This window comes from Candoia aspera, chromosome 18, assembly GCF_035149785.1.
Source record: "Candoia aspera isolate rCanAsp1 chromosome 18, rCanAsp1.hap2, whole genome shotgun sequence".
Taxonomy (NCBI): domain Eukaryota; kingdom Metazoa; phylum Chordata; class Lepidosauria; order Squamata; family Boidae; genus Candoia; species Candoia aspera.
Genome location: NC_086170.1, coordinates 6,514,721 through 6,526,817, shown reverse-complemented (window position 1 = coordinate 6,526,817; position 12,097 = coordinate 6,514,721). Strand labels below are relative to the sequence as shown.

Genomic DNA, 12,097 nt, shown 5'->3' with positions numbered 1-12,097 from the left:
ACAACGAAACAGAATTCCCCCCTTTTTCTCTTCAAATCTGTTGAAGTAGCTTAGCAAAATGCATGCTGCTTTCTGGACCCCCAGCAGGACCCCAGGTTGGAGAAAGCCACTCAAATCATCGATCAGGAAAGGAAAGGAGGAAACCAGAACTCTTTTTTATTGGGACTTAGGGATAGTCAATTAGAAAAGACTTATGGAAGACTAACTTTATACAGGGTAACTGCAGCAAGATTATTATATGCCCAAAGATGAATTCTGGGAGTTGAAGTCCACACAACTTAAAGTTGCCAAGGTTGAGAATCACTGATACAAGGAGTCAGTAATGCTACCTAAGCAGACTGCCCATGGCCAACGAAACCCAAAAGATGAACAAACGGCAGTCTTTTAAACGTAAGCCATTTTCACTGGCCGCCCTACGCTTTGATTAAATTTTCACTGGCCACCCTACGCTTTGATTAAATTTGCACCCGTGCGCAGACCTACCTGGGCCAATGTAGCGTCAGCACAAGCTTTCCTAGCATCCTGAAATAAGGAAAGACAGAGTGTGAATTAAAGATGCTTGCAGAGATGGACAAGGAGAAACCAGAAGAACATTTTTGTAGCTGGTTGGTTTGCTTCGGTTTTAAAACTGACTGTTAGCTGTCCCAGGGCCACGCACAAATAGGAAAAGGGCATAAATAAATACCTCCAATGAAGAAAGCCCTGTGTTTTATCAGAAGCCTATAATCTGCTAAGAATTCAGAAAGCCTGTTAAGAGCAATTTCCAAGAGCAGCCTCTCCCTTGATCAAACTGTAAGAATGGTATTACGATGAACGACAGAACGGGCGCAAAGGTTTCAGACAAGCTAAGCCGGATAATCTCTTTGTGAAACCCCTTCTGCTGGGCCCAGCACGTCAAGCTGCACTGCCCACGTTTGTATAAATGTTAACCAGCTACTCAAAATCTATCTCGTTACTCTAAGTCGCCTGTTGCAGTTGCCGGGGAATTCTGAAGTGGATGTCAATGCAGTGGAATAGATTTAAATGCAATTGTCCCACTCAACCAGCGAAAGCATTAGAACGTAATGCAACATGTCCCATCGATAGTGAAGTTTGTCCCCCTTACCCTAATGCATAGCAGTATTTTCAACGTTGATCAGAGGTGTCCAGTAGTCCTTTTAGAGACAGGAGATCTGATATCCAGGAAGGATTTTTCCAAAGGCTCTGCTGTTTGATTTTCCCTCTCCCTCTCACCACAGATAGTTTCAAGATACACGCATGGCATATTTATGTAACAGAAATCAATTTATCTTTCCTCAATCCAGTGCCTTCAACCATGCAACAAGGAATGAGGCAAACTGTAGTCCAAATCATATGGAGAGGGGCAGGTTGCCATATTCCCCCCTACGATGTCCCATAACATTTCATTTAAAATGCTTTGTAGCAGGAGGTAAAGCTCAAAAAAACAGAGAATGGGCTTTCTTGTAAGGGGGATGTTAACTTATTCGGTTTTTACTAGTGTTGGAAACTAGCTGTGCCAATAAATAGGTTGGGAAGGTCTTTGAAACGGTGCTCCAGTGCCATTCTCCCGTACACCATACAACCAACTTTGCAGGATTTTTTCCTCCCCTGATTTTAAACAGAGAACACCTTAAGAAAGCAAACATTTCCCTCATAGAGCCTTTCCTTTCATTATGTTTAAAGAAATGTAGAATTAATGAAAGCAGGAAGACATGGATATTAATTTCTTCAGCTAGCTATGTATACAGCAGCAAGATAATTTGTGAGATGTCCCACGATGGACATTTATAAGGGATGGGTTCCACATGACAGGATTGTATTTAGTTTGGAAAGCGGGTGGGTAGGGATGGTATAAACATTACATAAGCTTGTTTTGCAGAATATTCTGAAGGTCTAGCTTGTATGCTGTAAGGAAACAGCACCTTTCACAATGTAGAGTAAAACTCAGATGAAAAAAATCATGAAAAGTGGATCCATTCTAAGGATCCCAAAGAGATCATTTAGTGCCAGCAGCATACAAGATAAAGGAAGCTGCCTTCTGATGCATGAGCTTGGAAGCTTCACCCTCCATTCCCATAAAAACATCTGACAACTTATATTTTCCCCTCCCACTTTGAACTGCTTTTTCTACAAGCAGAAGTTTGCATTAAACAAGGAAACCCTTTAAACCAATTCTTCCTGCTTGTTTCAGTTTCTCTGGACTAGGAAATCTGTCAGGGAAGCATGGATAGGGAATTTTAGATCCCGTCCTCCTCCTTGCAGAGGTATTTCCCACCTGGCTTAGCCTCAAAACCACATACAAGTAACAGGTTCCCATAACCAGGATCTTGTGTTTCGCTTGTCATCGCTTGGCAGAAAACTCAACTAGATGCAAGGAAGGCTGGAACAGAAAATAGGGCGCAGATGTAAACACCAGGAAATAAAACGGGTTCCAGGCACTCACACCACCCTGAAAAGCCGATTGCAATATACAGAGCTCCAACTGGGACTATTTATATTTCCAAATTTAAGAGGGGTGGTCTCTCTAGTTCACATTTAAAAACCTAATTTTGAATTTAACGCCAGCTCTACAAACTTTCACTGGGTCTTTGTTTTAAGAAAAGCTGCTCGATCGGATATTTCATTTTATTTGTGGCATTTCCGTTCTGCAAATGTAAGATGTGTATACTGGACCCCAAAGGAGGCTGAACTTCCTTTCTGAAACCATGTTTTCAGAACAATTGTGAATTTTAGTAAAGCAAAAGGATATACCACAGATACTCACGAAGACGACGAGAATTTTAGGTGCCAAACTACACCCCCAAAATTGGGGTTGGCTTATCCACGGATGGGCTTATCTGCGAGTATATATGGTAATACTTTTTAAAGTATCCGTATATCCTGTACATACTTGCAGATAAGCCCATTCGTGGATAAGCTGACTCTCAAATTTTTAATAAAAAGAATACCATGAAAAATGGATAATCCATGGTTTGCCCAGAGATTAGCCAATTGTGAAAATTAAAACATACAAAATTTGGAGAGTTGGCTTATCTGCAGATGGGTTTATCTGTGAGTATATGCAGTGTATTCTTCAGTTAACAAGAGCTTAAGTTTACGCAGCTTTCTTTAACCAATAAATTCAGTTCCTGTCAAAAGAAAAGACAGCGATGGAAATAAATCCCATTTATTTACACTAAGCATGTTGTGGTGTCTTTACTTTCACAGAGAGTAGTCCCAATGAAATGAATGGGACAAGCTACAGGGCTGTATAAGAAACAGGACACGGGGTCAGGCAGGAGTTGGTCTAATCCAATGGGATCCTTACCAACTTAAGTAATGATAAAATCAGCAAGATAATTTGCATTTCAACGGCCTCCTTGCATGCAGGAAATTGGAAGTGGGTGAACAGGTATGCACCGGTACCCCTTTTGGGTGAGAATGGATAAAGTCTGCAGGATGGCATGAATATTTTCCAAGTTTATTCCAGTTAATTCAAATATCCAGTTACGTCGTTTTATTTTTGGACAATACCATCCCTCTGAGATTTTTCCGGCCCCCACCTTGACAGTGTTTGAAAAAGATTGAAAACTTGCCTCTCCCCCGCCGCCCCCGTCTTGTGAGTGATGGGTCCTCCGTGGTTTTTTAATTGATTTTTTTTTCTTTTGCTAGGGGTGTTGGCTGTTTTTTCCACACATTTGGGGGGACGATCTGCATTTTATTGGTGCTGTCATTCTGTGCCACCTAGAGCCACTGCAAAGTTGTACTTAAAACAGTAATGTGGTGGCTTAAACAGATCACAGGGCATAAGAGATGCTGAAAAATGGACTTAGAACAGGGTTAGGGTAAACAGAACTATTTTTTCTTTTTTTTCCCTATTCTAAGTCCATTTTTCAGCATTTTTAATAGAAAAAAACCCCCAGAAAAAAACATTTCAATGTCATTTTGATTTTGCTGTTATCTGAACCCAATCACACCCGTCATTCCATTGGAATGCCAATTTAGGTCTTTTTTTTTTTCCCTCCAAGCTCAAATCTTTGAAAATTCTATAGGCCACACAGATACAGCTCTAAAATTCTCAAGAATATCTCACTGGGGAAAGAGAGGAAAACAAGACAATACATACTCTGATTTGGTTTTTTAGTTGCTCAGCCTCCTGGCGTAGTTGGTCAAGTTCACTCATCTTCCCGTGCTAAAGGTGTGCGGCTCTGACACCCCTCAGAAGCTTAAAAACCTGCAAAATGAATGAATGAATGAATGAATGAAAGAAAGAAAAGAAAGGAAGGAAGGAAGAAAGATAAAGTAAACTTATAGAGCTAGTTTGGTGTGGTAGTTAAGGCATCAGGCATGAGTTCTCGCCCGCCAGAGGAACAAAGCCAGCCGGGTGACTTGGGCCAGTCACACACTCTCAGCCCTAGGAAGGAGGCAATGGCCAACCACTTCTGAAAAGCCTTGCCAAGAAAACTGCAGGGGCTTGTCCAGGCAGTCTCTGGGAATCGGACACGACTGAACAGATATAAAAAGTCAACTGAAATGAAGCAGCCCATTTGTGATGTCATCCTAGGCACGCTGACAGAGAAGGGGCCGAGACACCTAAGACTGCAGCCTTATCTTCAACATGGGAGCATGACTCAGATCATCTTTTGGCCATAGTAATGGGCTATACTGAACCAAATACTTATACCTACATGCACACACACATCCAAATCTTGGGCTAAGTAATATTAAATTACACAACATTTGTAAACTGTGCACTATTCTGTATTATCTCCCATATTATTTTTTTTTCAAACCATGGAAGGAAGAAGAAAATTGTGCATGGCACCGATGGCTGATTCCTCTATGTTCAGCAATAACTCTGGGGTGGGAATTGATAAAACAAAAGAAAGCAAAATAAAATAATTATGTGGGTTCATTTGAAATGGAATTCATGATTAAAATTAGTAGCAACATTTAAAAACTCTTGATCAAAGAAGCCTCTGCACAGACCCTAAAAGAAATACAGAAAATAAAGTAGCGGTTGGACTGGACTAGAATGGAATTTATTTTCTGATTAAGTGTATTATATGAACAGTCTTTGACTCAGTGTCTTTATGAACTAGGCCACCAGGTAAAGGTAAATGTTTCCCTTGACATGAAGTCCAGCCGTGTCCGACTCTAGGGGGCGGTGCTCATCTCCGTCTCAAAGCCGAAGAGCCGGCGTTTGTCCGAAGACACTTCCTCCATGGTCATGTGGCCGGCATGACTAAACGGAACGCCGTTACCTGCCTGCCAAAGCGGTACCTATTAATCGACTCACATTGGCACGTTTTCGAACTGCTAAGTTGGCAGGAGCTGGGACTAGCAACGGGAGCTCGCCCCATCACGCGGATTCCAGCCTCCGACCTTCCGATCGGCAAGCTCAGCAGTTTAACCCGCAGCGCCACCGCGTCCCTCTAGGCCACCCTGTCAAGCCTTAAAACTTTTGCGTGTGTGTGTATCCAAGGTGAAAATTCTGAGGTCACAGAATAAACATGGATTAGCAACTGGAGTGCTCTGACCTCAAAACTTACATGCCCAAGCAAATAAATCATATTAAGACTAGGCCACCCTGTCAAGCCTTAATATGATTTATTTGCTCGGGCATGTAGGTTTTGAAGTCAGAGCACTCCAGTTGCTAATCCATGTTTATTCTCAGAATTTTCAACTTGGATACACACACACGCAAAAGTTATTTGCTTGCTACAACTATTTAAGAATCGGGAAACTGTGGCTCATTATAAATACCATGACCATACATCCTTTATTATAAAGAACAGTCCTTTATTTCAGAAAGCTGTCCTTTAGATCTATTTTCTTTTTTCCAAAAATTCACTTTTGTCCTTTATTTTGGTCATTTAACTTTTATTGTACAAATGGTACCACCTAATGCAGTCTTTCACATTCATGTGAAAAATATGGAAACTGAATTGCCTTTTAAAATAAATTTACACATAATGTTTGATTTTAGACATTCTTATTAGAATATGCCTTTTTGTAGAAGTTTTTCTTGGGTTTCCTCTTGAATTTTCCTTTGTAAAGCAAAGTTATAAACACAAACAATTAAAAAAATTTATCCTTATGAACCTTTTTCGGATTTGCCCCTTTTTCAGGTCTGTCCGTTATTTTTTTTCCAAGAAAATACGGCCACTGTATATATAAAGCATTCTGTTCTAGGAAACAGCGGCATGTGGAAGAAATCTCAGTTGGCTGGATTTATTCCAGCTGGTTCCCCACCTAGCAAAACTTTTCAGACTACTGGTATAAAAAACTCTACTAAGCAAAAGTGTGTGAAATGAACATACTGGGCAATGTGGGCGTGAAGGTGATGTGAAAAAGAGGGAGCTTCATATGCTATAGCACTGTTGGTGGCAAAAATCCTATTTTCTCATATTCCCAGACAGCCTAACTCCTAGGATCTTCTTTGTTTAGAGAGTTTAACTGTCACACTTCGGGGCAATCCCGCTCTCTCAGCCCAAGAGGTTTGTGGTTGGGGGGAAAAAACGGAAGGGGGACATTATGCATACCACCTGATCTCTTGAATCAAAGGCAGGACACAACTCGAAGCAATAATGAGATTATGATTATGAATTATGAGAGCCAGTTTGGCCTAGTGGTAAAGGCAACGGGCTAGAAACCAGGAGACAGGGAGTTCTAGTCCCGCCTTAGGCAGGAAAGCCGACTGGGTGACCTTGGGCCCGTCCCTCTCTCTCAGCCCAAGAGCCAATCAGGCGTGGTAGGAGAGTTCTAGTCCCGCCTTAGGCATGAAGGCCGGCTGGGTGACCTTGGGCCCGTCCCTCTCTCTCAGCCTGACTCACCTCACAGGGTGGTTGTGGTGGGGAAAACAGGAGGAGGAAGTGGTATATTTGCCGCCTTGAGTTATTTGTAAAACTAATAAAGGTGGGATAGAAAATAAATAAACTAACTAACTAACTAACAGTACGTTTTCAGTAACTACCCCAACTGAACCTACAACCTCTAGTCCTACCACTTCTATACCCAGAAGCAACTCTGAATTTTTGGTTTCTAGGTTGCAGTATCCTGGCTAATGCTTAATAATCTCCCAACTCGGGTTAGCCATTTGTGCAAATCCAATTAAATGATGCCTGGGTGCTCTCTTGTAAGATTCTACCCTCAGTCAGATCGGCCAGCCCCAGGGGGAGGCTGCCAATGATAAAGGAGCCACGAGGCACAGAGTTGTGGGCCAGCTCTTCCAGACTTGACATGATTCAAGACAGCTAAGAGTTCCTTTTGAATTGTCTTCTGGAAACCGTGAGAATTAGGGCCTGACATCATTCCAGTTATTTCATCACAAGAACTGCGTCTCTGTGGCCATTCCTGGGGGAGGAAACAAGGCCAGCACAGAACTCCATCTTGGTCTTGCAGACCTCACTGGCCTCTCCAGTTTTGGGGTGGAAAAGAAAAAGGCAACCCATCCCTAGCCTGCAGCCTTTCTCCACTAGCTTTCTGTTAATGCAAAAATCACGAGTTACTTTATCCCAAGGATACTTATAATGAGCCGCAAGGCTTATAATTATGGATCCAGGGCTAGCAAGTTTGAAGTCTGCATTCTAACTGAGGCAATGAATAAAATGGGATCCGGGTCACCAAACAGCCCCGCCTGCATTTAACAAACAGCTGGAGACTTGCAGCAAATACCACCTCCAAACTGCCAAAAAACCGTCCCCGCCCCAAGTGCTGAGCCCCTAACTTATTTAAAATGCCCAAAGCCATTGTTTAATAGCAATATTTGACAGAGACGAGCTACTCACACTCCCCATCCCGCTGTAAGACGCCTGGCATTATCGATAACCAAAAGGCCCTTTCAAGGTCATCCAACTGTTGGACGGACATCTGATTTGCTACCCAATTTCAATTCGCCTAAAGAAAGCGGCAGGTGGCCCGTGCAATTCCATTATTGCACAAGGGTGAGATCCTTGCTCTATAAGCAAGGTATTTTGCTTAACTCCTAGAAATTCTGAGCAAGTGTGAGAGAGACTCTCTTTTCCTCTTTTGCTGGGGCTTTCCTATATACAACACCGCAGATCTTGGAAGTTCTAGCTGGCCAAGATTCAGATGGTCAGGAGACCTGTTTGTCCATCTTACTTTTCCAATAATAGTTTAGCGAAAAGCCCTATATGAATGTGAAGAGTTCCAAGAAAAATGGCCAGCAGAGAGAAGAATGCTTCTAAACTGTAAACGCCGCACCTCCATCAGTGCCCAAGATCTGCCCTATTGACTCGGATGTGTAAGATGACCAACAAGGTGGATGGCCTCAATTGCAGGGTGACTGGAAGAGCTGAAGGACCAGGTTAGCAACAGACCATCCTGGAGAAAATGTAGCTCTGCGGTTACTAAGAATTGACAGCAACTTGATGGCACAGAACCAATCAACTAATCAATAAGACAACCAATTACGTGCCTACCAACATTCCCAAACTTACATTCTGATTCTCCAACTCTTATTTCATTCTGAATGCAGACTATTGATTTGTCTTGCTTTTAAATAAGCAGATTTTAATTAATTAGTAAAGGTAAAGGTTTCCCTTGACGTAAAGTCCAGTCGTGTCCGACTCTAGGGGGCGGTGCTCATCTCCGTTTCTAAGCCTTGGAGCCGGCGTTGTCATAGACACTTCCGGGTCATGTGGCCAGCATGACTCACGGAACGCCGTTACCTTCCCGCCGAAGCGGTACCAATTAATCTACTCACATTTGCATGTTTTCGAACTGCTTGGTGTGCAGGAGCTGGGACTAGCAACGGGAGCTCACCCCGCCGCGCGGTTTCGAACCGCCGACCTTCCGATCGGCAGCTCAGCGGTTTAACCCGCAGCGCCACCGCGTCCCTATTTTATAATTTAATTATAATTTAATTAATTACACATGCTTTAATGCGACCACTGTTGAGTATGTCACTGGGAGTCAGGTGGCATATAAATTTATTATCTTCCTTTTTTAATCTGATTTATGCTTTAAGTCTTTATTGTATCATTATTATTATATGAGCCACCCTGTGCAGAAAAGTAGGAAATAAACACCAAGAAAAAAATAAATAGCACAGTAATTATATCTAGCTAGACTGGTTTGTTCCTTACAGCACTGGGAGGAAGCTTGGATGTACAAAAGAATCTTTAATATTTTCACCGCTGATTGTTTCATCCAATGAAACAAAGCCAGTTTTCCTGTCTCCAGGATACCTACAAAACTCCCCAAATACACAGAAGAGATAGAAAATACCAAACCCTTATTAATTCCATTCTTTTTTTTATTGCATTGCAATGTCTGAACATCCCTCGGATTTGGGTGGGTTGTGGTGCAAACGCTCAAAACAATGAACGTTCAGAAGAGAATGTGGTTTTCACTAAGCGAGATGGGAGGTACATCTTCTGACCACACACCACATAGCTGAATCAACTGAATCTCAGAACTGAGAGGGACTCACTATGGAGGCAATAAATTAGCTGTGTTCTCCAAGGAATGCCTAGATACTGGTAGAAGAACCAGGAGGGAGGGAGGGAGGAGGAGGAAGATAGCGAAGGGGATGAACTAGGAAGAGAAGATCCACGTCAACTCCACCCATACCCACAGAAGGCCTCTAGGTGACTTTGGGCCGGTCCCTCTCTCTTAGCTTCAGAGCCAGGGAGGTGTAGCGGCGAAGCCGCTGGACTAGAGGTAGGAAGACCAAGTTCTAATCCCTCTTGGCCAGGAGGTTCAACGGACTTGGGGCCAGTTCCTCTCTCTCACAGCCCTGCTTATTTGGAGGGGAAAACGGGGAGGGCTCTCTGTACCTCATCATGAGTTCCTGAACGAAAGGTGGAATACGAATCTAATAAATAAATACTTCACCAACAAATTCTACAGGCAAGGACCTGGAAAACGCATTCAGAGCACTTTCATGATTCAGCAATATGGCACTTCCGAATACCTTCGTCTTCCTCACTTTAACAGAAATGGCATTTTTATATCCAGACACATAACCGCCACAAGGAAAACAAACCCAAACCACCATTTCAATGGTCACTTGCAACGAACCAAGCACAAGACGAAGTCAACCTGGAAAATATTTTCTCGGGTGAACAGTTCTTCATTTTAACAAAAACTTCTGCCTCTTAGACAAATGACGCTACGAACGGAAAACGGATGGCCAACTTAATCAAAGGATGCAGCGTCTTTGAAGCAGTTACCAAATTAAAGACAGTGATGCTAATTACTTAAACTGGCCTAGCTAACTGTTATTAACGCACTGAAATTAAGTTCTAATTATTTATAGCTAGCCATGCTGTGCAAATACTCACACCATCAGTTCTTCCTGGGTTTTATCTTAAAACCCCAGAGGAGCTGCCCAAACACTTACACATTTTGCTTAAAAATGAAATTAAACAAGGACTGCTCACACCGCAATCTAATAGGGTTAGGCTGTTGTTTTTAAGGGGGTTTTGGCTGCAACTTGCGCGGTGGGGTGTCTGCTCCTGCCCACCCATACCAAACAGTCATTGATTCCATGAAATACCACACAGATTGGCTAGATTACGAAGTAGCGAAAGGACTGTGACTTTAATTATCTGTGTACCCCAAAAGTAACAGTGGTATTTTACTAAGTAGGAAAAGAGGGGTTTCTTATGACCTCCCCAGATCAACAACCTATACAGGTAGTCCTTGCTTAACAACCATTCGCTTAGTGACGGTTGCCAGACTTACGATGGTGCTGAAAAAACTGACTTACAACTGGTCCTAACACTTATAACCACTGCAGCGTCCCTGTCGCCATGTGATCATGGTGTGGGCACTTGGCAATCAGTTCGCATTTATGACCGTCGCAGCATCCCGTGGTCACACGATCGCCATTTTCGACCTTCCCAGCCAGCTTCTGGCAAGCAAAATCAATAAGGAACCACGCAATTCACTTAACTAATGTAAAAAATGCCATAAAATCAGGTTGGATTTGCTTAATGATCGCTTTGCTTAGCAACCAAAATTCTGGGCCCAATTGTGGTCGTTAAGTGAGGGCGACCTGTACAAAGGTTTTATATTCCAAGGTATTTCCCTCCAGTCTCATAAGTGGGGATGGCTTTTTAAGGAACACTCTGACTTCCCTGTTTTTCTTCAAAGTTTTCAGATGTTATGTTTCAAGCATTTACATATATAAATATTTGCAGTTCTTGTATCTAATGTAACGGTCACTGAAATCTCCCTGAGTATAAAGAGGGTTTTCTGGCTAAGAAACATACCCATCTCTCTAAAGTTATAGTTCTCAGGACGCTATGTGGGAAAAAGTCAGGCTGGCAGTGCTGTATTTATGGCTTGATTTTTAAATGTTTATATTTTGCTGCAGCAACTGCGATGGCTGCATAAGCCAGCCTACACATTTGGACCTGGAAAGAGAATCCTCCATCCAAACCTGGATCTCATAAAAATTTGAAATCTGCCCACTGTTAACAACTGAAAACAACACAAATCAATATGGCATTAGAACGGAGAGGAATAAATAATTAACTTGATACAAAAACCTCACACGCAGGAATTTAAAGTGCTGGACAAAGAATAACAAAATAACAGGGCCAGACATGGTGAGACCACCCCAGTGGAGACTCCCTCTCTTACAGGTGCCTAGCACACTTTCCCCGAAGAAAAATGGAGACGGGTCCTCCTGGCATGTCATTTGCAAGGTTAAAAAGCACCCACCCACCCCAGGAAGCTGAGCCTACTTGCAAACCAGCAGCTGAGATAACACGGTTCCATAACGTGGTTCTGCTAACTGGCCCAAATCCCGGAAATTCAAAGCCGAGACTTCTGAATTGTTTCCAAGGTCAGCCCCACACAGAACACTTTACAGTCATCCAACCCAGAAGCCAAGTTATCTTTACCCAGGAAAGGCTGCAGCTGAGGACGGAACAGGAAACAAGCAATAGGAACACTGATCAATAATATTACTATCGGGAGAAAAGATGGGGGAAATGTCATGGCTGTGTTAGCCTGCCCCAGAAGGTAACAACTTCCCACTGCAATCTCGTTTTGTCTTGGAGATGCGTGGCTTCCTACTCGGGCACAACGCGCAAGGTTTCTAAACAAAACACACACACACAATCTCACCCAGTTCGTAATA

The 12,097-nt window shown here is 42.7% G+C and overlaps 1 protein-coding gene across 5 annotated transcripts in view; it reads right to left on the bottom strand.

The window, feature by feature from the left end:
* The window catches only part of GNB1 (G protein subunit beta 1), a 63,521-nt gene that overhangs the window by 13,871 nt on the left and 37,553 nt on the right, over positions 1-12,097 (bottom strand). For all 5 annotated transcript variants that reach the window (XM_063317633.1, XM_063317634.1, XM_063317635.1 and 2 more), the window contains exons 2-3: positions 4,106-4,213; positions 484-522 (exon numbers count right to left, since the gene is read on the bottom strand). In XM_063317633.1, coding sequence (XP_063173703.1) covers positions 484-522; positions 4,106-4,162 — 96 coding nt within the window. In that variant the 5' untranslated portion in view covers positions 4,163-4,213. The remainder of the gene's footprint in view (positions 1-483; positions 523-4,105; positions 4,214-12,097) is intronic.